Raw genomic sequence first — 27,428 nt, forward strand, 5'->3', positions numbered from 1 at the left:
GGCAGGTGCGTTCAATCGAACATCCGGAACTGCAGGCCGGAACCATTCACAGCCGCTCTGCATATGGGCCCCAGCACCTGGAGGGAAAAGCACCTGGCTCCGGTGAGATCCAGGGTGTTACCCTCTGCCCTGCTAGATTTATGCCCCTGCCTCTGCTGGAGGGAAAGGGCATTGTGTTAGAGCAGGGTAACTGGGGGAGGGGGGTGGGGATGCCTAGCTCCAGGGGAGGGTTAGAGCCAGGAAGCGGGTGTTAAAACTTCTGAGTCTTTCCTTCCCTGTGGGTGGGCAGTGCGTGTATTGGTCAGATTTGGGGCTTCCAGTCTTTGCTCTGTGAGGACTGTAGGAGCTAGAGCTTGGTGGGGCGAGCAGGGGAAAGGAAGGGATTCTGGGAAGCAGGATTCCTGGGTTTCTTTTCTAGCCAGGCCTCCTCTCCCCCCAGTGCCTTTAACTCCACATTGATTGTACTTATATTTCCGTAAATATTGTATTGGCATTTTTTGTTTGATTTGTTAAAATTGTGAAGCCAAAACAAAAAAGTAGTCAGGATAATGGTCTTCTGCTGAGATGTGTTTTAGTAGTTAAATTCCTGGACTGCCATTGCTCATTAAAAGTGCTGTCATGGGTGGGATTTGGGAAAATATTGCATTTTATTAACATCAGCAGAACTGACTTAATGGGGCCTGCAAGTTGTGAAGTCTTGCCTTAATCTTTGTATTCATGTCCATTACTATGAAAGAAGCTATTTGCAAATTTGAGTAGCTCTGCATTAAGGATTCTTATTAATGTAAAGAATCTCAAGCAATGTAAAGCCAGAGTGTGATGGAGCTGGAAAGGAAAATGTTTCCCCTAGAAGGAAATTTTTCCAAGGGGACACTTGGAGTTGAACCGAGGGCCATTTGATTTGCAGCCAAACACTCTACCACTGAACTACACCCCACAAATGTATGTATCTGCAGCCAGTGTTGGGAAGTGGGCAGGGAACAAACGGCTTTTGTAGAACGCACATTTCAGGGGATGTGTTTTTTTGCGGAAGGGTCCTGACTCCTGGCTCCCAGCCACACACCTTGGCACAAAGACCAATGGCTCAATGGCCCCTGCACAAAGTGCATTGTGGGAATAAAAGTTGGGGCAGCAGGAAAGGGGCCGGCCCCTCAGCACCAGCGAGCGGGCAGAAGATGGAAGCGAATCCTCCTACCTCTCATGCACAAAGGGAACACCATCCCCATTCCCAACACCTCCACCAGCTCTTTGCCCCACTAGGTGGGTTTTTTCGGAGACCATGGAGGAAGACTCTGCCTGTGAGAAGAAGGAACAAGAACACCAGATACTGAGGAATGTGGGTATTGATCCCACTGCCTCTCACATGCTAAGTGAGGGCTCTGCCACTTGAGCTAATTCCTCCAGCTATGAGCAGTTTTCCTGCCCCACCCACCATGGGTGGGGTACATGGGGCCAAATATCAGAAAAATCTCTTCCTCAAAAAGTATCAGCTGATTTACATACCTTCTGCAGGAGGGAATGATGGGGGGAGCACAGTCTAGATATAGCCTGGGTCAAGGCATGGGGGTGAAGGGGAGGTGTGTCCCATGCAGAGGGGTGGAGCCATGTGAGCCCGTATGCAGATATTGTCATGACCAGAGCCCTGTGGAGTGTGCTGGTGAGCAGGGGCCTGATTTCGCGAGTGGGGTTGGGCTGGGGCATCGGGGCGGTGTCAGGGTGTGTGTGGGCAGGAGGGATACGGCACAGACATGGTCACATGGAGCTGTGAGACCAAGCCCAACCTGAGGTGAGAGTGTTTGGCGCACTTGGGGGCAGGTGGTGGTTGTGCCAGGGTGTCTAATACTTACCTGGAAGGGGAAATGCCGTGGTTATGAAGGCGGGTTTCCCAGGGTGAGGCTCATCCATTGCACTTTGGAAGGGCTGACTTCTGCAATTTCCCCAAACATGAAGAACTTGGTTGTGCAATGTGGGGTTGCATTTGTGCTTTTCCCTTGTGCTCCCTGTAAAAGAAAGCAAAACAGAGCTGTTCTCTGCCTGGGCATATATTGATGCTGTTTCTGCAGCTACTTTACAGCATGGCTGCGTCTAGACTGGCAAGATTTTGCGCGAAAGCAGCTGCTTTTGCGCAAAATCTTGCTGCCTGTCTACACTGGAGTATTCTTGGGGAAGAAGGCCAGTGTAGACAGCTACATTAATTTCTTGCTCAAGAAAGCCCGATGGCTAAAATGGCCATCGGAGCTTTCTTGCGCAAGAGAGTGTCTCCACTGGCATGGATGCTTTTGCGCAAAAGCAAATCTTTTGTGCAAAGGCACATGCCAATATAGATGCTCTCTTGCGCAAGTACTTTTAACGGAAAAACTTTTCCGTTAAAAGTATTTACACAAAATCATGCCAGTCTAGATGCAGCCCATGTGTATGTTCTCTCTGCTTTACTATCACTATTTGCTGTGTCTACACTGGTTCAATCTCGCACAAAAGCAGCCGCTCTTGCACAAAAATTTGCTGCCTGTCTACACTGGCTGCATGTTCTTGTGCAAGTAAATTGATGTTCTGATATATAAAATCAGGGCTTATTACACAAGAACTCTGACGCTCCCTCTCAGGAAGAAGCCCTTTTGTGCAAGAGCTCTTCTAGAAGAGGCCAGTGTAGACAGGGAACATGAACTTCTTGTGCAAGAAGCCCCTATGATTAAAATGGCCATCGGAGCTTTCTTGCGCAAGAGCACGTCTACACTGGCAAGGATGCTCTTGCGCAAAAGCACATCTCGCATGCAAAAGCACATGCCAGTGTAGACGCTCTCTTCTGGAAGAGTTTTTGCAGAAGAATTCTTGCGCAAAAGCTTTTGCGTGAGAACGTGCCAGTGTAGACATAGCCTTTCTGTTTGTAGCAACACTCTGCCTCTACTGCCTTTCTCTAACTCGTTTGGAGACTACACAGACTCCTTCTCTGTGCTTCTAGTTCAGTCCACAGGGTCTGGTGTCCACTTCAGGGGGTAGGTAAAAGTGGATAAATCCCTGTAATATTATCACTCTCATATAACTTTGTATTAAGATCTTCTCCTTTTAGATATATCTTTGTTAAATGTACTTATAGAATCTCTGTGACATTTCTCCTATAACTTTGTATTAAGAGAAACTTTCCTTTTTATATAGATAGATCTTATAAGAAAAAAATGTCTTTTGAGCTCTCCCCTTTTCTTGATTGTCCTGTTGAAATGAACGAGGAGTGAATGGAGAATGAAAGGGGGGCACCTCCAACAGCAGTTGCCAGGGTGGAGAAGGTCTGGGAGGCAGATCCAAGACAATACCAGTAAAGTGAGCTCATTAAGAGTACTGGACAGACACCTTGGGAGTCAAGCAGCAAGTGCCTGCCCTTGGAAGAACTCTCTTTGAAGCAGCATTAAGAAAGGCGAGGCAATGACTAATTGGCTGCATGAGAGGAATAAATAGTAGGCATCTTGCAGAGGGACCCCAGGTTTTCATCTTGTCAACATGGGAGCATCGATCCCGATCGGCAGAAGCCTGGCTCCACCCTTCCCCCATCTAACTCACCTGGCCAGTGCAGTTAGGGGGAGCAACTTTTGGTAACAACAAGATGGAGTGTGCTTGTGTGTGTGAGAGAGTGCATATGTGTGATGTATCATATGCATATGATAAATATTGATTAATCTATTTATGTTCAATAAATGTGGCATGTTGCCTTATCCCCCTGAAAAAGATCCTGGGTGCTTCTTTTAAGCACAACATGGAAATGACTCTGCCCTCCCCCCGCAGCTTCTTCTCCTCAGCCCTGCTCCTGCGGATGGGTAGGGGCTATGAGTCCCAGCGCTGCTGCCCTGCTGCCCTCAGGTTCTGCCCCCTGGAGCGCCTGCAGGAGCTGAGCCAGCCCTGGGAGAGCAGCCCGGCCAGGGCCCAAGTCTCCCAACCCGAGGGGGCCCAATGGAGCTAGGGCAGAGCCTGGCAGGGGCAGCAGGAGCCATGAGTGGGGAGGGAGGGTCCCAGCTCCGGCCAGACCCAGGGGCAATGCAGTGACAGTGGGAGGTTTCCACTCTCCGTGGGCAGATGCCCCAGGCATGAAATGGTTTAGGAGGCACCTTGCCCAGAAAATAACTCAGCCCCATTTGTATAAGCAGTGGACCTGAGCCATGTGTGGCCCCCAGGTACTGATGGGCCCTGCCCTGCTGCTGTCCTACCCCAGGGCCAGTGAGCCCCTAATTCCCCTCCCCCCAAGTCCCCTGTCCTAGCTGCACAGAGACAAATTGCTCTGTATCTTGGAGAGAGTCAGAGACACGTGGGGGCCTGGGGCTCTGTCCTGAGTGAAGAGAAGGTGCAAGGGGGGCCAGGCACCTTCCCATCTGCCTCTGGGCTCAGTGTCTTGGGGCTGGTAGGTCCTCTGGGCTTTCTCTGAGCTTGGTGCCTTTCTGTGTGCCCTGGACTGAGCCGCCAAAGGACCACTCAGTCTTGGGCCTGGAGAGAGCTCCCCCCATTCCCACCACTTGCCACACCCAAAACAGTCAGGGTGTCTTCCCCCTACACACGCACACACACTCAGACGTGGCAGCTCCGTCACGTTCATTCAGCCTGATCCGCCTGAGCGCACCCACATGAACCAGAAGAGCCAGGTTCAGTTCCACTCCCTTGTTTGCAGATATGTTCTGCCTCAATAGCAGATGGCCTTTCCCTCCTGCACATTGGCGGCAGCTGCGGGGGGAGTTGGGAACAGCCACTGAGACCAGGAGCCGCTTACGGCCCATCCTCATGGCAGCCGGTTACTGCAACTTGGCCTCTCCATACGCAGTTCTAGTGTCCAGGTAGCAATGTTGCTGAGTTGTCTCTGCCATAAGGACAGCCCCTGTTAGTGCGGGACACAGCACCCAAGCTCTGGCGCAGGGGCCGAGGAAAACAGGGGGGACATGGCCTCTCTGCTGATCCCAAAACAGTCTTGGGAAGTAAAACCACCCTGCAACATGAGCAGTGGGAAAAGCAATGGTTCAGGCTGCCCGACAGCCCTACCCATTGTCTGAGGTATGAACATGCCGCATGCCACGAACCAGGAAACTGCATGTTCCTTCAAATACCTGCTTAGAGCCGCTTTACTGCAAACAACCAGCCTTGGGCATGTCTGGCTCACTACCCAGAGAACCGGTCTGGGTGGTTTGCAAGGTATTGTATGGCAGTAGGGTGACCGTATTTCCTTGTGATTGATACCGGACACCTGGTAAAATTATTCATATTCAAGACAGTTCAACAGCAAACAATTTTTGCAGAACAAATGTCCAAAACAGCCTCCAGTTGACTTAGCTCTTATTAAAAAGAAATAAATGGATTTATTTTTATTTTCCTGCTTATCTTTAAGGCTTTAGTGTTCACACAGGGAGACCTAACACAGGGATTCACAACCTTTTTAAACTGGGGGCTGGCAAACCCATTCAAAATCTTTTGGCAGACCAGTAACATTTTATTTGCATATTTATTATGCAACCATTTGATATGCAAATAAAATATGCAAATATGCAAATAAAATATTACTGGTCCACCAAAAGTTTGTGAATGTGTTTACTGTTCCGTGGGGGTATACAAAGCCCCAGAGCCTCCAGTGTCAACACTCCCCCTAGAGCCCCTCATCCCTCCACTACCCCCACCAGCACCAGCCACTGACCCCAGCGTGCTCTGCACCCAACTCTCCCCAGTACCCAGCTGCTTGCCCTCAGGGTTCCCTAGTTCCAGCCCCCCTGCCCCAAACACCTCAGTGTCAGCCTCCTGTTTCCAGAGCCCCATAGAACCCAATTTCCCTGGTCCCTTGTGCCAGCCCCCAGTCCCCGTATTAGCCCTGTCCCCAGTGCCAGCCCTGCCCCCTAGTCCCCTCACTACTAGCCCCACCCCCAGAAGCTCCCAGGGCCAGCTCCCCATCCTGGATGTCACAGTACTTCTCAGTGTCAGCCCCCTGCCTCTTAGAGCCCACAACACTAGCCCTGCCCCCAAGGCGTCCTCCCTGCCTCCCACCCCCCACCTAGCCCTGCCGCTGCTTCCCAGCTGAGCACAGAGCACTTCCCTGCATGGCGGGAGGGCTGCATGGAGCCTGCAGTGTGCTGGGCCCCTGCTGAGCTGGACCTAGGGCCCTGGTGAGGCTGCCCCAGTAGGGACAGTCTCACCACAGTCCCAGTTCCAGCCATGGCGCACCTGGTTGCCCGCCAGGCCACTCACCGTGCTGCTGGGTGGGGACGGCAGTGGGTAGGGTCCATTAGCAGCTGGGGGCGTGGCCTGGCCATGAGCTGCAGCCTGGCAGGGTGGGGTTCACGGCCCGCCCTGTCTGTGGTTGGGAAGCGCTGGCATAACACACTCCACTGCTCCCACACACATGGGGAGAGGTGACACAACAGAGGGTGACGGACCGACCAGATCCTCCATGCACAGTGCTCTCTGGCCTCCGTGTCTACCCAGGTCCCCCAGGCTAGACCCACCTCTCACAGGACCTGGTGTCACCTCAGCACAACATGTGGCGTGGGGTGGGGTCATGCAGGGTCTCAGAAGCCCCAGCCCCCAGCTTCACCTGGTCCTTTCGCGGAAGGAATGCAAGTGCAGACAAATGAAATTGCAAATGAAGCACGGATTTGAATTTCCCACACTTCATTTGCATCATCACGGCTGGCCGCTTTTTCAAAATACCCTATTTTGAGATAAAAAAACACTGTTTAGACGCGGTTATTTCAAGAAAAACCCCTTCTTTTGAAATAACCACCATCAGCAGCCGCTCCTCATTTTTTAAGGAGTAAGGGTTATTTCGAAGGAAGGGTTTCTTTTTGGAATAACAGCGGTTTTTTTCTTGAAATACGCTATTTCGGAAAAGCGGCCAGCCACCATTATGCAAATGAAGCACGGGAAATTCAAATCCGCGCTTCATTTGCAATTTCGTTTGTCTGCATTTGCATTCCTCTCTCGAAGGAGGAGTGTAGTGTAGACATACCCTGAGTTACCAACCATAGGGCTGTTAGCGTCTACTTCTAACTAACTTGCACTGTTAGGCCACATCATCACGCCAGAGAACATTGTCATTGTGGCAAGCGATCTTCTGGAATTTGATATAGTAAGACTAGTTAAGACTCGCTAAATCAACCTCAGAGGGAGCCCTCACCAGCATTTGGTACTCCTGCTCTTTGCTCGCATCACCTCAGGCTCTAGGTGCAAAGGCTGGGCAGGACTCTGGGCTCTGCTTGAGGGAGCCTGGCACTGGGGCACGTAGGGAAGAAGGGAGGGTGGGTTTGTGGATTTTGACCAACCCTCTGGTGGGGAGATAAGAAGGGAAGACGCGTTTTAACTCCTCCCTTCCTTGATGTCCTCTGGGCTGGGATTCCCACTTCTATAAGCCAAGGGTGAGGGCAAAACTATGGGGTCAGTGACATGCAGTGCTCCAGGTGAGTCTTGAACTCATGACCACAGCATTCTCCTGCTGCACCTTCCTCTGTGAGGTGCATGCTGCAGTGCAGACTTGGGTGGCTTGTTCCCTGTGTTGGGCAGCTGGTGCCTAGGGAAGCCCCAGCCCCCAGCTTCACCTGGCTCAGGCCCACTCTTAATCTTCCCCCTTAGCCTGAGGGGGTGACTACTGAGTCTCCCTCTGTGGTTTGGGCTGGGGAGCCTCCCCCCCAGGGTGCATTGGAGTAGACATTGTGGCAGCAGGAATTTGAGCATCAGGTCACCCCATTGGAGACAATGGAGGGAGGAGAAGAGTTTTCCCTGCTATTGGGGAAAGTAGGTCAGGACAAGGCCCTTTCAGCCACTGGGTGAAGGCGGCAGCTGAGAGAAGAGAGGAAGGGGGGGCCAGAGCTTCCTCCCAGCAGGCTGGCCCTGCACATGCTCTGTGCATGCTGGAGCCTCCTCCTCCCAGATCTCTACAAAGCCCTCAACCTTTTTCTTGTTTCTGCTTCTCTGGCCATAGCAGGCAGCTAAAGAAGACAGGTCACCCTCCCAACAGTTCAGTAAGTAGCTTCACCCCATGACCTTGGCATTATTTGCACCATGCGCTAACCAGTTGAGCTAGCCAGCCCAGGTGAATCCATCTGCCAAGTGGCCCTTTCAGAAAGTTGCCTGTCTTAATTCAACTTTTGCCCTGCTGTGTAGACATGCCCTGGCTGGCCTCAGCCCAGCCACTTGCAGGCCAAGTTATGCCACCCCTGCCTGAGTCTCACCCCTGGCCTGAGCCAATGGCCTGCCTGAGCTGCCCGCTGTCCTAGCCATGCCTGCTGATCCAAGCCCTTTATGATGCCCCATGCAGGTTTCGGGTGGCTGAGGAGATGGTATGTGCCAGTCAGCTCCCTGCGTTCCTCCGCATTCTTTGCCTCCGGAACCTGCAAGGGGCATAGCAAAAGTGTATCCAAAAAGATGCTTTCCCTAGGCAGCTGGAGTTTGGAAAGGGGAAGCATGGCTGAGGCTGACCTGGGGCTCTTTCAGCAAAGGGGGCTGGCATCTGGGGCTTTGGAGCAGGAGTTGTGTGGAGAGGGTGAATAAAGAAAAGTTATTTATTAGTTCCCATAATAGAAGAACTAGAGGACTCCAATTGAAATTAATGGGTCACACATTTAAAACCAATAAAAGTTCTTCTTCACACTGTGCATAGTCAACCTGTGGAACTCCTTGCCAGAGGAGGCTGTGAAGGCTAGGACTATAACAGAGTTTAAAGAGAAGCTAGATAATTTCATGGAGGTTAGGTCCATAAAAGGCTATTAGCCATATGATGGATAGAAATGATGTCTCAGGCCTCTGTTTGTCAGAGGCTGGAGATGGATGGCATGAGACCAATCGCTTGATCATTGTTTTCGGTCCACCCTCTCTGGAGCACCTGGCGCTGGCCACTGTCTGCAGACAGGGAACTGGGCTAGATGGACCTTTGGTCTGACCCAGTACAGCCGTTCTTATATTCTTATGTTCTCTGGCCACAGGGGGGCTAGGACAGTAGCCTCAGAACCAGTGTCTAGCCTCCCCAAAGGGGAGGTGGGATCCACCTGCCAATTCAGGAGGAAACATTCATCAGCATAAACTTCTCACTTCTATAGGGCAGTGGTTCTCAAATGTATGATCTGCGGCACACCCCCTTCAACACAAACCTTTCTGTGGACCACCAGCCATGATGACAAAATGCCTTCGCTTATCTCTAAATAGCTCAAATACTAAATGATTCCTGTTAGGCTATTGGGACTGTAACATAAGGGGGTGTATGTAACCGGTAAAAAAGGAAATATTATGGATCAAAATCATTCATCAGATCAAGCACTTTATCATGTTAGTTTTCAATGAAGTAAAATATTCATTTATGTCCATTTATGTCCCAAAAATCATTCAGTTTTCTAACACAAAAGTTAGAAGCAAAAAAGGAAACAACCCTCATTAAAAAAACCAACAACCAAATGTCTGTAATTCTGGCCAACGGGAGCAGTGGGAAAAGCCCCCAGAGTAGCAGTTTCCCAGCTGGGGGGAGGGATAACAACACAGAGAATTGCTTCCCCCCTCTACAGCCAGACCCAGCCTGTGAAGCAGGAAGCTCCTCCTCCCCATAGCAGGACGCCGATCCTGGCCCTCCAACCTCCGGGGAGGTGGTGGAGCTGGAGTGCCCACGCAGACTTCCCACTGCAGGGGAGCCCTGCCCCGAGCCTGCGCCCATCTACAAGACACCTGCAGACCACTAGTGACCCTCAGAGCACACTTTGGCTGCATCTAGACTGCACTGGTAAATCGGGAAAAGATATGCAAATTGTAAATCTTTTTCCGGTTTACCATCGGAAGAGGCTTTTCCAAAATTTGGCCTGTCTACACAGCACCACATTTCAGAAAAAAGGGCTCTTCCAACATGTCCCTTATTCCTCGCAGAATGAGGTTTACAGGGATGGCGAAAGAGTGTGTCCGCTTTTTTGAAAAAATGTCCGGAAAAGTGGACGTGTTCCTTGGACACACCATTGCTTTTCTGGGGTATCTCCGGTACCCCCGAAAAGTGCTGCAGTCTAGACATAGCCTTGGCAACCTCCCTTCTCAGCAGGCACCCTCCTGCCAGCGGAGAGGGGGGGAAGTTCCAATAGCCACTGGCGGGGGGGGGAGGGGGAATGGTGAAGGCTGGTGGAAGGGCTGGAGGCTGCTCCCTCTATGGCTCTGTCAGTGCAGCCCCTGCGGTACGCCAGCTCCTGGCAGCAGAGCCCACTTCCAGAGGGCCCTGGCTGTGAGCTGCGGTGGCTGATGAGTGCGGGCAACGGCCAGTTAAATGTCATCTCTGCTGCCCACCCATCAGTCCTTTCTGTGCCCCCTCTTACTGCCCTCTCTGTTTTTCCCCTTCTGCCCTCCCCCCGCTCCCACTGCTCCTCCATCTACCCACAGGCTTCCAGTGCTGTGCGGACAACCAACCCCTGGCTGGAGCACTCAGCTACCAACAGCCTGGCTGGCAGGCTTCTTCCTTTCCCCATGCCTCTGGCTCGGCCGGCACCCGGGGGAAGCCCAAGACCCTCTGGCCCAGGGCACTGCCCAGGAGGAGCGGAGAGCTGCTGTGCCACAGCCCCACCCGGTGCTGGCATGGGGAAGCCTCTCTGCCTCCCACCCCCGAGTTCTGGGGTGGCAGGACAATGGGGGATGATTTCCAGCCTGTCCATGCCCCAACCTGCAAGCTCCACAGCGGCCCCTGGAGCAGGGGGCCCAGCCTCCAACACCCCCACTCCATCCCCTAGGCACCCTCCCACTGAGCCACGCCTCTGGTCTAGTTTGCTGAAAGCCCTGGGGTCAGGTGCCCTGGGGCTCAGTGCACCCTGAAGAGCACAAGAACAGCCCGGCTGGGGCAGCCCAAAGGTCCGTCCATCCCAGTGGCCAGTGCAGGTGCCCCAGAGGGAATGAACAGAACAGGGATTCCCACGTGACCCTGTCGCACAATCCCAGCATCTGCCAAACAGAGGCCGGGGACACCCTACCTGCCCAGCCTGGCTTGGAGCCGTCGATGAACCTACCCTCCGTGAATGTGTCCAGCTCTTTCCGACCCTTGTTAAAGTCTTGGCATTCACAGCGTCCTCTGGCATCCTTAGGGCGTCAATGCTTCCTGCCAGCGCTGTAGCCATGAGGGTGGAGGTGGCTGGGTCATGTCGGTGGCCAGCAGCAGCCTGTAGGTGGGAGCTGCCTTTCGACACGGTGTGGGCAGTAAGGGACAAGCTGCTCCCAGCTGGGGGGTGGGGAGAGAAGAAGACATGAACTCTGCAAAAACACTGGGCAGGTCAGCACCCCCTGCCTCCCTCCCCCATGGCTGGAAGTAGCTCCTGCCCCTCCCCGCCCATGCCATTTGAAAAGCTGCTGCTGGCTGTATTCTGGTGTGAACCCTGGCAGAAACTGAGCAGGGGATCTGGGACCCTGCATGACCCCACGACCCCACCACATGTTGCACTGAGGTGACACCAGGTCCTGTGAGAGGTGGGTCTAGCCTGGGGGACCTAGGTAGACACGGAGGCCAGAGAGCTCTGTGCATGGAGGATCTGGTCAGTCCTTCACCCTCTGTTGTGTCACCTCTCCCCATGTGTGTGGGAGCAGTGGAGTGTGTTATGCCAGCGGTTCCCAACCACAGACAGGGCAGGCCGTGAACCCCTGCCTGCCAGGCTGCAGCACACGGCCAGGCCACGCCCCCAGCTGCTAATGGACCCTGCCCACTGGAGTTCCCCACCCGGCAGCAGGGTGAGTGGCCTGGCAAGCAACCGGGTGCACCGTGGCTGGAACTGGGACTGCGGTGAGACTGTCCCTGCTGGGGCAGCCTCACCAGGGCCCTAGTTCCAGCTCAGCAGGGGCCCAGCACACTGCAGGCTTCATGCAGCCCTCCTGCCATGCAGGGAAGTGCTCTGTGCTCAGCTGGGAGGCAGCGGCAGGGCTAGGTGCGGGCGGGGGGAGGCAGGCAGGGGGCCTTGGGGGCGGGGCTAGTGCTTGGGGGCTCTAAGAGGCAGAGGGCTGACACTGAGAAGTACTGTGACATCCAGGATGGGGAGCTGGCCCTGGGAGCTTCTGGGGGTGGGGCTAGTAGTGAGGGGACTAGGGGGCAGGGCTGGCACTGGGGACAGGGCTAATACGGGGATTGGGGGCGCTGGCACAAGGGACCTAGGGAAATTGGGTTCTATGGGGCTCTGGAAACAGGAGGCTGGCACTGAGGTGTTTGGGGCAGGGGGGGCTGGAACTAGGGACTCTGAGGGCGAGCGGCTGGGTACTGCGGTGAGTTGGGTGCAGAGCACTCTGGGGTCAGTGGCTGGTGCTGGTGCGGGTAGTGGAGGGATGAGGGGCTCTAGGGGTAGGGTTGGCATTGGAGGCTTTGGGGCTTTGTATACCCCCATGGACCAGCAAACACATTCATAAACTTTTGTTGGACCAGTAATATTTTATTTGCATATTTGAATATTCATTTGCATAATAAATATGCAAATAAAATGCTACTGCTCTGCCAAAAGTTTGTGAATGGGTTTACCGGCTCCCAGTATAAAAAGGTTGTGAATCCCTGTGTTAGGCCTCCCTGTGTGAACGCTAAAGCCTTACAGATAAGCAGGAAAATAAAAATAAATCCATTTATTGCTTTTTAATAAGGGCTAAGTCAATTGGAGGCTGTTTTGGACATTTGTTCTGCAAAAATTGTTTGCTGTTGAATTGGCTTGAATATGGATAATTTTACCAGGTGTCCGGTATCAAGCACAAGGCAATACGGTCACCCTACTGCCATACAAGACCTTGCAAACCACCCAGACCGGTTCTCTGGGCAGTGAGCCAGACATGCCCAAGGCTGGTGGTTTGCAGTCAGGTGTCTCTAAGCAGGTATCTGAAGGAACATGCAGTTTCCTGGTCCGTGGCATGCGGCGTGTCCGTACCTCCACAGTCAGACAATGGGTAGGGCTGTCGGGCAGCCTGAACCATTGCTTTTCCCACTGCTCATGTTGCAGGCTGGTTTTACTTTCCAAGCCTGTTTTGGGATCAGCAGAGATGCCATGTCCCCCCTGCTTTCCCCTTGGCCCTTGGCCCCTGTGCCAGAGCTCGGGTGCTGTGTCCCACACTAACAGGGGCTGTCCTTATGGCAGAGACAACTCAGCAACATTGCTACCTGGACACTAGAACTGCGCATGGAGAGGTCAAGTTGCAGGAACCGGCTGCCATGAGGATGGGCCGTAAGCGGCTCCTGGTCTCAATGGCTGTTCCCAACTCCCCCCGCAGCTGCCGCCAATGTGCAGGAGGGAAAGGCCATCGGCTATTCAGGCAGAACATATCTGCAAACAAGGGAGTGGAACCAAACCTGGCTCTTCTGGTTCATGTGGGTGCGCTCAGGCGGATCAGGCTGAATGAACGTGATGGAGCTGCCATGTCTGAGTGTGTGTGCGTGTGCAGGGGGAAGACACTCTGACTGTTTTGGGTGTGGCAAGTGGTGGGAATGGGGGGAGCTCTCTCCAGGCCCAAGGCTGAGTGGTTCTTTGGCAGCTCAGTCCAGGGCACACAAAGGCACCAAGCTCAGAGGAAGCCCAGAGGACCTACCAGCCCCGAGACACTGAGCCCAGAGGCAGATGGGAAGGTGCCTGGCTCCCCTTTCACGTTCTCTTCACTCAGGACAGAGCCCCAGGCCCCCATGTGTCTCTGACTCTCTCCAAGATACAGAGCAATTTTCTCTGTGCAGCTAGGACAGGAGCCTGGGGGGGGGGGGGAGGAAGGGGAGATAGGGGCTCACTGGCCCTGGGGTAGGACAGCAGCAGGGCAGGGCCCATCAGTACCTGGGGGCCGCACATGGCTCAGGTCCAGTGCTTATACAAACGGGGCCGAGTTACCTTTTGGGCAAGATGCCTCCTAAACCATCTCATGCCTGGGGCATCTGCCCACGGAGAGCGGAAACCTCCCACCCTCACTGCATTGCCCCTGGGTCTGGCCAGAGCTGGGACCCTCCCCCCCCACTCATGGCTCCTGCTGCCCCTGCCAGGCTCTGCCCTAGCTCCATTGGGCCCCCTCGGGTTGGGAGACTTGGGCCCTGGCCGGGCTGCTCTCCCAGGGCTGGCTCAGCTCCTGCAAGCGCTCCAGGATGCAGAACCTGAGGGCAGCAGCACTGGAACTCACAGCCCCCACCCATCCGCAGGAGCAGGGTTGGGGAGAGGAGGCTGGAGGGGGAGAGAGGAGGGGAGGGCAGAGTCACTTCCATGTTGGGCTTAAAAGAACCACCGAAGATCTTTTTCAGGGGGATAAGGCAACACGCCACATATATTGACCATACATAGATCAATCACTATTTATCATATGCATATGATACATCACACTCATACACTCTCTCTCACACACAAGCACATTCCGTCTTCTTGTTACCAAAAGTTGCTCCCCCTAACTGCACTAGCCAGGTGAGTTAGATGGGGGAGGGGTGGAGCCAGGCTTCTGCAGATCCGGATCAATGCTCCCATGTTGACAAGACGAAAACCCGGGGTCCCTCTGCAAGATGCCTCCTATTTATCCCTCTCATGCAGCCAGTTAGTCATCTCCTCGCCTTTCCTAATGCTGCTTCAGAGAGAGTTCTTCCAAGGGCAGGCACTTGCTGCTGGACTCCCAAGGCATCTGTCTGTCCAGTCTTCTTAATGAGCTCACTGCACAGGTATTGTCTTGGGTCTGGCTCCCAGACCCTCTCCACCCTGGCAACTGCTGCTGGAGGTGCCCCCCTTTCATTCTCCATTCACACCTCATTCATTTCAACAGGGCAATCAAGGAAGGGGGAGAGTTCAAAAGACATTTTTTCTTACAAGGTCTATCTATATAAAAAGGAAGTTTCTCTTAATACAAAGTTATAGGAGAAATGTTACAGAGATTCTATAAGAACACTTAAAGATATATCTAAAAGGAGACGATCTTAATTCAAAGTTATATGAGAGTGATAATATTACAGGGATTTATCCACATTTACCTACCCCCTGAAGTGGACACCAGACCCTGTGGACTCAACTAGAAGCACAGAGAAGGAGTCTGTGTAGTCTCCAAACGAGTTAGAGAAAGGCAGTAGGGGCAGAGTGTTGCTACAAACAGAAAAGCTATGGCTACACTGGAGCGTTCTCACGCAAAAACTCTTTTGCAGAAGATTTGCTTTTGCGCAAAAGCATCCGTGTCAGTGCAGACGCTCTCTTGCGCAAGGAAGCTCCAATGACCATTTTAGCCATCGGGCTTTCTTGTGCAAGAAATGAACATAGCTGTCTACACTGGCCCTCTTTCGCAAGAATCAGGACCCTTCCCCAAATATACACATCCCCTGAGATGTGCATGCTACAAAAGCCACTTATTCCCTGCCCACTTCCCAACACTGGCTGCAGCTACATATGTTTGTGTGGTGTAGCTCAGAGGTAGAGTGGTTGGTTGCAAACCAAATGGCCCTTAGTTCAACTTCCAGTATCCCCTTGGAAAAATTTCCTTCTAGGGGAAACATTTTCCTTTCCAGTTCCATCACACTCTGGCTTTACATTGCTTGAGATCCTTTACATTAATAAGAACCCTTAATGCAGAGCTACTCAACTTTGCAAATAGCTTCTTTCATAGTAATGGACATGAATACAAAGATTAAGGCAAGACTTCACAACTTGCAGGCCCCATTTAAGTCAGTTCTGCTGATGTTAATAAAATGCAATATTTTCCCAAATCCCACCCATGACAGCACTTTTAATGAGCAATGGCAGTCCAGGAATTTAACTACTAAAACACATCTCAGCAGAAGACCATTATCTTGACTACTTTTTTGTTTTGGCTTCACAATTTTAACAATTCAAACAAAAACTGCCAATACAATATTTATGGAAATATAAGTACAATCAATGTGAAGGAAAAGGCTTTGGGGGGAGAAGTGGCATAGCTAGAAAAGAAACCCAGGAATCCTGCTTCCCAGAATCCCTTCCTTTCCCCGCCTGCCCCACCAAACACCAGCTCCCACAGACCTCACAGAGCAAAGACTGGAGCCTCCAAATCTAACCAACAGACACACTGCCCACCCACAGGAAGGAAAGACGTCAGAAGTTTGAACACCTGGTTCCTGGCTCTAACCCTTCCCTGGAGCCAGGCACCCCCCTCCCCCCGTTACCCTGCTCTAACACAATGTCCTTTCCCTCCAGCAGAGGCATAAATCTAGCAGGGCAGAGGGTAACACCCTGGATCTCACCGGAGCCAGGTGCTTTCCCCTCCAGGTGCTGGGGCCCATATGCAGAGTGGCTGTGAATGGTTCCAGCCTGCAGCTGCAAACCTTCCATTGAAGGCACCTGCCATCGCCCCCTCCCCAATTCCCTTTGCAAGGCAAAAAATCCCAGATATGTTTTGCCTTTTAAAAAAATCTATCCAGATGGCGATTTAACATGTGAAAACAAGGACGTGCAGGAAAAACTGGATGTACAGTAACCCTACCCGGACCTCTCTCACCCCGCCTTACTGCCTGGTTCCCACGCTGCCTCTTGCCACCCGGCAACACCTGTGCATGTGCCATTGCGATCTGGCTCAGTGCAGCACCGTGCAGCGCATGGAGAGGTGCTCTTGCTGTGGCTGATGTAGCAGGCATGCTCTGCTGCCACCTCTTCCTGCCCTCCTGCCTGCCGGCCAGTAGCTTGAGGAGGTGCTACTGTAAGAACCCACAGTAATGAGGCAGGCAGGCAACCGAGGAAGCAGCTCAAGGCATGGCGGGACGCATAAAAATGGGCCATAGGCTGCATGTGGCCCACAGGCCATGTGTTGAGTAGCCCTGCCTTAATGCCTTCCTGTGCCAATGCACATAAACCAGGCAAACCCGGCCCTCAGCTGGAACCAGCTCAGACCCGCTGTGTGTCTGGTTTCTGTTTCTGACAATTCAACAAGGGTGGGATCTGAATGCCCATTGGCAGGTCCTTGGTCTCCATGGGCTGGGCTGTGCAGAAGAACAAAACCCAAGTCCAGCTGGGGAGGAATGGGCATAATCGATCTTACGGAGTTTGATTTAGCAAGTCCAACTAAGACTCACGAAATCAAACTCAAAGGGCACCCTCACCAGATTCCAGCACTTCTGCTCTTTTCTCCCTTTGGTTTCCCACTGTAGGGAGAATGCAAAGCTTGACTGAAGGAAGCCAACTCCAGCTATGTACTGAGGGATAGTGGGACGAGCATATTGTCCAGGCACCACTGGGGGCTGCCTCCCTCACCTTCCCCATACTTGGCAGGTGCCTTGGTCAGCTTAGCAATGGGGCTGCTCTCTGGGACTTTTCTCCCAGCTGCTTCACATGTTGCCATTGCCCATCCCAAGGGAGGGGGAGGAGAATCACTCTCCATGGCTGCAGGAGCTGCAGAGGTTGCACCCCAGGGAATCAAAAGGGTGTGTGGTGCTGGTTCTCCTGTCCCAGCAACTGCAGCGAGAGCCCTGCCTTGCCAGTGCCAGTCACAGCAGTTTCTGCACCTGCTCCAGGCTTGTGGTTTCCTTCTTCCCAATGTTCCTCCCCAATCAGCCTTTTCCTGAACCAGCAGTTCCATGAGTGGCCAAGGGAGGCCTCTTCTGTGTCCCAGAAGGACATAGGAAAATGTGAGCAAAGGCTGCAACAAGGCACCATTGGGAGTTGAATCCAGGATCTCCTGCTTACAAGGCAAGTGCTTTGGCCAGCTAAGCCATGATGCCCTTTTTGGCTAGGTCTACAATACAGATTTTTTCTGGGATACCTCTTGTGTTCCTGAAAAACTCTGCTGCATCCAGGGAACAGGTCCACTTTTTTGTATCAGTTTCCAAAAAAAGTGGGTGTGTTCTTTTGGAAGCCCTGTAGTCCTCATACCTATCTCCTAGAACTGGAAGGGACCTTGAAAGGTCATCAAGTCCCGTCCCCTGCCTTCACAGCAGGACCAAGTACCATCCCTGAAAGATTTGCCCCAGATCCCTAAATGGCCTCCTCACAACCCTGGGTTTAACAAGTCAATGCTCAAACCACTGAGCTATCCCATCCAAAAGAGAAGGCTTTTCCCACATTTGGGCCCATGTAGATGGGCCAAATGTTGACAAAGCCTCTTCCAAAAAAGGAAGAGTGTCTCTGAAACTGTTCTAATGTAGGGTCCCAGACAACACCTTTGAATTCCAAAGTGCAGCCATTCCCCATTCCCTATTCCCTTCTAGCCCTGGCGGGGTCTCAAGGCCTGTGCAGCCCAAGAAATGTGATTGTGGGAACTAGCTGCCAATCTTTTTGTCAATTGCAGTGCAGAGTGCTGAAGATATGAACCCAAGGCAACTACCTTGCTCACCTTTTGCTAAGGCTGGAGGGAAATAAAATCTCCCCTTTGAGCCAGAATTGAACCAGCAACCTAAGGATCATTTGCTAAGCACACACAACAGTCTACCACGCTGCCCACTGAGCTATCACAAGGTGCACAATAAAGTCTGGTTTGTCCAGGTTGGCCCTTCTACAAGTGTCAGGGCATGTGCTCCCTGAAGTGGGTGGCATCCCAGGTCGGGGCTGAGGCACCCAGCAGCACAGGGGTTGTCACAGGTGCTTCACATGCAGAAGGACCCGAGTCAAACCTGAGCGAGATCCACCCATGTCACAGCAAAAGGAAGAAAGTTGGGTTCTTCTCATGTGTCTTCTTTCTTCCAGAATCTCTAGCAGTGCAGGAGGGGCAGGTCCACAAAAAACAGTGAGTGAACCTTGGTCTAGCCTCTCACTTGTGCTGCCCCAGACAGTTCCTACGCCCAAGGCAATAGCTCCACAACCAAGGTGTGTTGAGTCGATTTCCCTCAGCCTAGAGCCAGTGCAGGGGGTAAAACAGGTTTCTTCACCTTTCTCAGAATCAGGGAACCCACATTCTTTGAGTCCTGGTCCTGAGACTCCCTCCCTTTAGTGTAGGGGGGCAATAGGCAGAGCCTGGCAGCTGCTAGAACCAGATGTGACATCAGGGGGGAGCAGCAACACACACAGCCTCAGCAGGTTCCACATCTGGCAGGTTCCATGGCCACAGCATATCACAGTCTTCCACTGAGCCAGCCAGACAAGACACCACTGGGCATTAGACACCCCGCAGCAGGTACAAGGTTATTTTTTCAGCAGCCTGAGGGCAAGGAATCCAAAGCACATGGAGTAGGAGGGTTTTGCAGTAACGAGCCCAGGTAGGTCCCCTTGAGACTTGAACTCAGCTTACAGACTTTAAAGACCTGAGTGCTGCTCCTTATGCCATGGGACCTACTGGTGGCACTGTGGTGAGCACTTGTGAATCTCAGCTCTCAGGCTGCCTCTGCTCTCCTGGCTCCCTCCAGCTGCCCCATCCCAGCTGCTTGTTTAGTTTTTGTTTTGTTTTTTAAATACCAGCTTTAGCAGAAAGCCATATGACACTCTTTCCTCCCACATCATAGCATGCACATGTCGCTGTCCCCAACCAAACTCTTAAATGGCCCTCTGCTTTTCCCCTTGTCCCATGGGGCTAACAGGGAAGTAGCCCAGGGCTAGGCTGGAGTCAGGGGAAGCAGGAGGCAGAAAAAGCCCCAGTTTACACAGCTCCTTTTTGCGCAAAAGCCTCTTGCACAAAAATGGACCCTAATTAATTAGGCAGATTAAGTACGGCAATATGCTAATCAGCACTTCATTTCCATAAGCTTTTGCGGAAGAGAAGTGAAGTATAGACATTGCCTAGGTGGTAGATAGCCGTGAAGTAACATAGACTGAAGAAAAATCCCTGGGCTGCAATCCTGAGTTACAAAAAATAATAATTCACCAGCTCAGACACGATTTCTAAACCCCCCAAACAAGGAAAATAATAAAACTTGATGGACTATCTAGACTTTTCCCTGCTTACACATAGCAGCTGTGTCTAGACTGGTAAGTTTTTCCGCAAAATCCCCTGGTCTTGCGGAAAAACTTGCCAGCTGTCTACACTGGCCGCTTGAATTTCCAGAAAAGCACTGACGATCTCATATAAGATAATCAGTGATTTTCTGGAAATACTATGCTGCTCCTGTTTGGGCAAAAGTATTTTTCTGAAAGACTTTTGCGCAAAAGGGCCAGTGTAGACAGCACAGTAATGGCGATGGGGGCTTTTTTGTGGAAAAGCGCGTCTAGATTGGCCACAGACACTTTTCCGCAAAAAGTGCTTTTGCGGAAAAGCATCCTGCCAATCTAGACGTGCTTTTCTGAAAATGCTTTTAATGGAAAAGTTTTCCATTAAAAGCATTTTCGGAAAATCATGCCAGTGTAGACGTAGCCAGGAAGTAGTCCATTGGCAAGCAGGCAAGACTGCATGGCCTAAAGGATAAGATGTCTGAATTTGGATCAGAAGATTGAGAGTGTAAGTCACTTCACAGTTGCATTTATTGTGCTTTCTCTTGCTTGGTGGTCCTGCTGTCTTTGGCCTGGAAAAGTCTGTAACAATATGGTTTTACTATAGTCCTATTGGAAGGCCTATAGCAGGGTGGCCAACCTGTTAGAGATGAAGAGCCAAAACAGCAGTGGATAGAGCGTGAAGAACCATGTAGCTGGGAGGAGTTGTTGAAATAGGTGCTGGTACACCATCCTGGGCCATACCATCACAAAAAAAGCCCTGGGAAAGTGTGAGGGGTGCAAGCTCCGAGAGGGAATTTGGATGCAGGAGGAAGCAGAGAAGAGGATACTGGCTCAGGGAGGGCCTCCAGGCTGGAGAGTGTGGGGGTCAGGTGGAGGGTTAGGGCTGTGGCTATGAGGGTGCAGGAGTTTGGGCTGGGGTTCATGAGGGGCTCAGGACACAGATTTGCAGTGAGTGGATGATGCAGGAGTTTTGTGGCAGAACACTGGGGATGTGAGATGCTCATGACAGGAGGTTCCAGTGTATGAAGGGCTCAGGTTTGGGGTGGAGGGAGGTTGCAGGAATGTTATGATGCTGTGGCTAGATGGGGGCTTGGTGGCCAGGCTTCATTTTTAAATCAAATATTATGCCAAACACAAAACCTTTCAACATTGTCTTTATTTGAGGGGTGGGAAACCTCTTTTGAGTCAGGAGTCACTGACCCACAGAAGAGTCGGTCAGGGCCACACAACTGAGATGCCACAGAACAACCCCTCCAAAAACCCCCAATCCTCACTAATGTAGCCTCAACTGTGCGGGTGGGGGCAGGGTACTCATGTGAGGGGGAGGGGACAGAGACAGCTGGGGCCAGTACCTGGGGATCCCGGGCCTCAGGAAGCACGCTGGCTGCTCTTCCCCTCCCTTCCCCAGGCACCTCCCCTGCTCTAACCCAAGCCCCCTCCCCTTCCCCAGAGTCAGGCACAGCCCCCCCCTCCCCCCCACACACACAATCCCCCTACCTCAAAGCTAGGCACACACTCCTCAACCCAATCCCCCTTCCCAGTCTAATTCTTGGGTCACAGAGCTGCCACTACAGCCATGTGTCTCCCTCCAGCTATTGGAACATGTGCGCTCAGTCGCCGGCCTTGAGACATGCTGCCTAGGATGCCCCCCAACACAATCCTCCTCCCTTCCCCCAGACTAGAGCCAGGCACACACACTCCCACACCGCCCTAACCTAATTCTCAGATCCTGGAGCCACAGCTACAGACACGTATCTCCCTCCAGATGAGGCGTGTGCTCTGAGCAGCCAGCACATTGTGCACACCCTCCCCCCTCAACCTTATGCTCCGGTCCCAGACCAGAGCCATGCCGCCATTGCTGCTGCTGTTACTATTGCCACGCACATCTGGGACACAATATGCACCTCCCACCCAATTCCCTCACTTTCCCCTTCTCCAGAGCCAGGCATCTCCCCTTAATTCTAACCCAATTCCCCTTCCTCACTAAACTTATGCCTAGTCCTGGAGCAGCTGCTGGTGCAGCCGCTGCACCCAGAGCTCCTGCTGCTGCCTGAAGCAGCACAATGGAAGAGGGAGCAGAACAGGGCTCTACTCTACACACACACACACACCACACACACACACACCAGCATCTGTACTGACTCCAGGTGAAAAGACACCTGCTGCTAATATCATCCTCACATGGCTCTGCACAGCACCCCAGCTGCCCCCGCCTTGGTGCAGGCAGGAAATTGTTATACCAAACTGACAGAGGGAAGAACAAAGGCTGAGAAAGGCAAAGGGCTTCGTCTAGTCACACAGCAGCCCTGATTCTGAAACTCACCCTCAGTCTGGAGTTTCACACCCTGACTGATCAGAATAAAGTGACCTCCACTGAGCTACGGACCACAGCCCTGCTTAGGGATTGCTGAGACAGTTGTTTAGAAAAACTAGAACAGGGGTGTGCAAAGATTTAACCCTCCTGCCATGGGCCGTGCCACTCTCCTGGGAGAGGGGGAGCTGCTCTCCACGGCACACCCTATGGATCACCTGTTGCTAATGGACACTTACCATTAATTACAACATAAGAATGGCCATACTAGGTCAGACCAAAGGTCCATCCAGCCCAGTACCCTGTCTGCTGACAGGGGCCAATGCCAGATTTCCTAGAGGAAGTGAACCGAACAGGTAATGATCAAGCGATCTCTCTCCTGCCATCCATCTCCACCCTCTGACAGACTGGCTAGGGACACCATTCCTTACCCATCCTGGCTAATAGACATGAATGGACTTAACTTCCATGAATGTATCTAGTTCTCTTTTATATAATTACAGCTGAGCCTTTTTGCTAGTGCTGCAGCTGGGGAGATCAGTTTAGTTTACATTATAAAACAGATTAAGCATTTTGACTTGTTTGTGTTACTTTGTCAAACTTCATTTTAAATAAAGTAAACATTATGTCCAACACAAAAGATTTAAACGTTTGCTTTATTTAAGGCAGCAGCAGAGAATCGTTTTTTGGTTGGGGACCACTGACCTGCAGGAAAAAAAACCCTCTGATTTTGGGTTTCCCCCCATGTGGGTTCTTCTATGTCTAAAAAAATGTTCCTCCAACTGAAACACCTCCGACAGTCAGAGCAACTGAAGGGTTTCTCCCTTGTGCAGGTCCTTCTATGGATAAGAAGTGAGCATCGACTGAAGCTTTTCCCAGTCAGAGCAGCTGAAGGATTTCTCTCCTTTGTGGCTTCTCGAATGTCTATTAAAATGTGACCTGCAACTGAAGCTTTTCCCACAGTCAGAGCAGATAAAGGGTTTCTCCCCTGTATGGGTTCTCCTATGGGTAAGAAGATTTGATCTCCGACTGAAACTTTTCCCACAGTCAGAGCAGGTGAAGGGCTTCTCCCCCGTATGGCTTCTTGAATGTCTATTAAGGTGTGAGCTGCAACTAAAGCTTTTCCCACAGTCAGAGCAGATAAAGGGTTTCTCCCCTGTGTGGGTTCTCCTATGGATACTAAGAAGTGATCTCTGACTGAAGCTTTTCCCACAATCAGAGCAGCTAAAGGGTTTCTCTCCTGTGTGAGTTCTCTTATGGATAACAAGGTGTGACCTCCAACTGAAGCATTTCCCACAACCAGAGCAGATGAAAGGTCTCTCTCCAGCATGGACTCTTTTATGGAGAAGAAGAAGTGAGCTTTGACTGAAGCATATCCCACAGTCAGAGCAGTAGAAGGGTTTCTCCCCTGTGTGGATTTTCTCATGTCTAACAAGATTTGAATGCCGACTGAAGCATTTCCCACAGTCAGAGCAGCTGAAGAGTTTCTCCCTTGTGTGGGCTCTTTCAAGTGTAGTAAGAGATGCAGTGTCACTGCTAGCACAGGGTAACTGTTGATGAGGGATTTTCTGTTGAACAGTTTTTGTGTTTGTTTTTAAACCTCTGCTTCTGTTATTGGATTTACCCTGTCCCACTCCTGGATGGTTTCCCTGCAACCTGTGAGGGCTGCACTGACTCTGACAGGTCTCTGCTTGCTCAAGACTATGAGAATCATGCCCTTCAGATCTACCCAATAACATCCCACAAGCAGCCATTCGCTCAAGTCCTTCCTGCTGAAGATTCTTCTCCTGGTTCTCACTCAGCATCCCATCACCTACTGGGACGAAGAGAGAATCCAGACAGGAGTCATTCCCTGTGCTGAGCTGAAAGGAAATTCTAAAACAGAAACAGGAAATTGGGAACATTCCCAAATAATAGCTGGATAGATTGAACCACCATGAGCAGAATTCACCCTTCTTCCCATAATTCTTCCCTCCACCCAGCACCCTCACACTGGAGTTCAAGACAGACTGAAGGATCAGGGAAAACTGACTAAAATGCACAAGTGACACCTGCTAGGAGGACACACAAATTAATTTGAGTCAGTTTAGCTGATCATTCACCTGGATGGGTGTCACTGCTGTTGTCCCCTTCCTCACTGCCCTGGAGAGCAGGGATCCGCAGTTTTCCCCTTTGGTCCACCCAGGAGATCACAGGAGGTTTGAAAACTGGAAACCCTGCTCAGGATGCAACTAAACAAGAGTTGATCTTGTTCATTAAGGTCTGTGCCATTACTGATTCCAGAGCCATGATCGCAGTCACCTATCCTGAGACAATCCTTCCCCACCTTGCAGGGACTGGGATCTGGCTGGTACAAGATCCCAGCACACACTTACTTGCAGGAAAAGTGCTTAACCCTGCTTCGGGAATTGCCTAGCTGATACCCCAGGTGAGCTGAGCACTCAGTTGCACACTCTAGGGTACAACTCCCTCAGGGCCTGTCCTGCCCGGGGACAGGCAGTCTGCAATTATGCAGATGAAGTGTGGGATATTTAAATTCCCGCTTCATTTGCAATTTTGTCTGATTACATTTACATTCCTCCCTCAAAGGAGGAAGCAAGTGTATATGTACCCAAAAGCTCTAGGGAAGGTTGGCACATCTGACACCGAGGCCCCTAGGCAGGACTCAGACTGCAGCTGCCACATGGCAGGTCACTAAGACTTGGAGAGGAAGGACCCAGCAGAGTTCTAGCTCCCCCAGGGCTCTGTCCACAAAGCTCCTGGCTGGAGCTGTGCTTGCCCTGCTCTTTGGCTCAGATGTTCTACTTGGGCCAGAAGGAAGCAGAGGAAGTCATGTGAATAGCAAAATGAACCCTTGGCTGGTTGCTTATGTCTGCCTATGGCTCCATACTTCTGATCCCAACTGCCTGTGCCTAGTGGAGCCCTGCCAGCTGCCCACAATAGCTTCAACTTCCAAGGCCAGCCAGGGCAGTGCGCACCTTCCTTCCAGGGACCCAGCACAACAGCACAAGGGGACCCTGCAGGCACTAATAACAGCTGCACCCAGCCCTACAACTCTGGTACGTGCTGTTCCTGCCTGGGCCCTTCCACTGACTCCTCCAGCCAAGGCACTATATAGGCAAGATGGTGGAGAAGCACATGGAGACCTTGGCTGTGAGAAGAGCAGCACCATTGTTATGTCCTTGATCCTGCTTCCCCTGGGAGGGGCTGTGGAGGGGACAGTCTCTCACACAGGTGCCAGGACTACGGGGGAGATACTCCTGACAATAGTGGTGGGGGCAATGAGAGACCCTGAACCAAACCCAACCCAGCTGCTCTAAAGCCCACCCAGCTTCTCATACCCGAGGGGACAGGAATCCTTACCCAAACAGCTCACGGCCTCATAATTCTCCTGCATCACATCCCAGTAGAGAGCTCTCTGGCCTGGGTCCAGCAGGGCCCATTCCTCCTCAGAGAAATACACAGCCACCTCCTGGAAGCTCACCGGATCCACCACGGTCATTTGCTGTTCCAGGCTCTGCAGGCCGGGGGCTGAGCTGGAGACAGACATGGGTGTTCTACAGCATGGCAGGGGGACAAGAGCAATTGGAGACATTTCATAAGGGACTTTATTCCATTCTATACCCCCACTCTGCCCAGACTCTGTCCCTGGTGACAGACATACTAGACTCAGCAATTGTGGGCAAAAGCTTAAGTCTATTTCATAAACAGCGCAAACCAGTTAGATCCCTAATCCATATACTTTTCTCTCCGTACCTAGCTTGAGTTACAACATTACTATGCCTGCAACAATGGGGATTCAGTTCTCAGCACCCAGTGTTTCCGATAAGCCAAACATTCACCTGCCTGAACATGGAGACCCATTAAAATTAGGGTGCTTAGTCTTCATTCATTGATTTGCAACAAACCATGGTTCTCTCATCTGATAGACTTTATAAATTTTTTCCACAAGAGAGAGTAAGTCAAGTTAATACAAGTATTCAGGTGCTTATTAAACACATGTACTGAGTGCTTGCAGGATGAGATCTTAAAATACATAGATTTATGGGGTCAGAAGATATCCTTAGTCATGCAGTCTAACCCCCTCTGTGGAACAAGCCATTACACTTAGCCCAATTACCCAGGCACAAAGCTCTGTTTCCCCTATAGTGTGTTTTCTAGAAAATTGCCCAGTGTTGATCTGAAGACATGAAGAGGTAGAGAATCCACCAGTTCTTCGCTCACTGGTTTCAGCAGCTAATCCCTCTTCCCTAGCAAACATTTGTGCCTCCTTTCTAGTCTGAAATTGTCTAGCTTCAGCTTTCAGTTATTGGTTCTCCCTGAGCCGTATCCATTAGACCAGAGGTGAGCAATATATTTTGATGTGTGGGGGAGAGGGGAAGCACTCTAAGATTCTGGGAAGCACTGGAGTTGCACTCTTTCATGTCATTATCTAGAGGAAATGCAGGTTCTGGGATGGATATTGGGAGCAGAAGGGTGGCTGGGGTAAGGGATTGCAATGCAGGAGGGTGAGAGTGGTCTGGGTGGGAGTTTTGGTGAAGGAGGCAGGTGTGACCTGGAGCACTGGATTAGCCAACTCCTCCTTGGAAACTTAAAGTAACTTTAATTTAAACAAGTATCTTAGTGAACTAATAAGGGGCTGTGAGTGTCTGACCACTGAAAACTCTTGCATATATAGATGTAGGAGGACAGAGAGTTTGAATATGGGGGCAGGGTCAGAGATTGAGGGGGAGAGGTTGGGGTGCCAGAGGCAAGCTCTTGCCAGGAAACTTACGTGAGTGACTCCTGGCCAGCAGCCAAGGATCTTTCTCAGACAGGCAGGGAGCCTGCCCGACCCTCACACAGGCTGCAGGACCATGTGGCTGTGTCTACACTGGCCACTTATTCCGGAAAATCAGCCGCTTTTCTGGAATAACTTGCTAGCTGTCTACACTGGCCCCTTGAATTTCCAGAAAAGCACTGACGACCTAATGTAAAATCGTCAGTGTTTTTCCAGAAAAACTTTGCTGCTCCCGTTTGGGCAAAAGTCCTTTTCCAGAAAACTGTTCCAGAAAAGGGCTAGTGTAGACAGGAGAGATTTCTTTTCCGCAAAAAAGCCCTGATTGCGAAAATGATGATCGGGGCTTTTTTGAGGAAAAGTGCGTCTAGATTGGCCACGGACGCTTTTCCGCAAAAAGTGCTTTTCCGGAAAAGCATCCTGCCAATGTAGACGCGCTTTTTCCGAAAATGCTTATAACGGAAAAGTTTTCCATTATAAGCATTTCCGGAAAAGGGTGCCAGTGTAGACATAGTGTGTGTAATTAAGAGCCGAAGGGGATAGGGCACAGTGCTTCCTTTTTGGCCAGAAGTCAGGCAATAAGATTGTC

The 27,428-nt window shown here is 51.6% G+C and overlaps 1 protein-coding gene and 1 pseudogene across 1 annotated transcript; one reads left to right on the top strand and one right to left on the bottom strand.

Annotated features, from left to right (window-relative positions):
• Window positions 1–1,839: 1,839 nt before the first annotated feature.
• Window positions 1,840–1,993, top strand: LOC142821696 (U1 spliceosomal RNA; annotated as a pseudogene).
• Window positions 1,994–22,799: 20,806 nt separating this feature from the next.
• LOC142821548 (uncharacterized) lies at window positions 22,800–27,126 on the bottom strand. The gene is made up of 2 exons (XM_075912809.2): window positions 25,426–27,126; window positions 22,800–23,878 (listed from the first exon to the last, which is right to left on the bottom strand). Exons 1-2 carry the CDS (start codon window positions 25,655–25,657, stop codon window positions 22,902–22,904), a joined length of 1,209 nt encoding a protein of 402 aa, XP_075768924.2. The 5' UTR covers window positions 25,658–27,126; the 3' UTR covers window positions 22,800–22,901.
• Between the last annotated feature and the right edge of the window lie 302 nt (window positions 27,127–27,428).

Source organism: Pelodiscus sinensis, chromosome 19 (assembly GCF_052426305.1).
Source record: "Pelodiscus sinensis isolate ZL-2025 chromosome 19, ASM5242630v1, whole genome shotgun sequence".
NCBI classification, from domain to species: Eukaryota; Metazoa; Chordata; order Testudines; family Trionychidae; genus Pelodiscus; species Pelodiscus sinensis.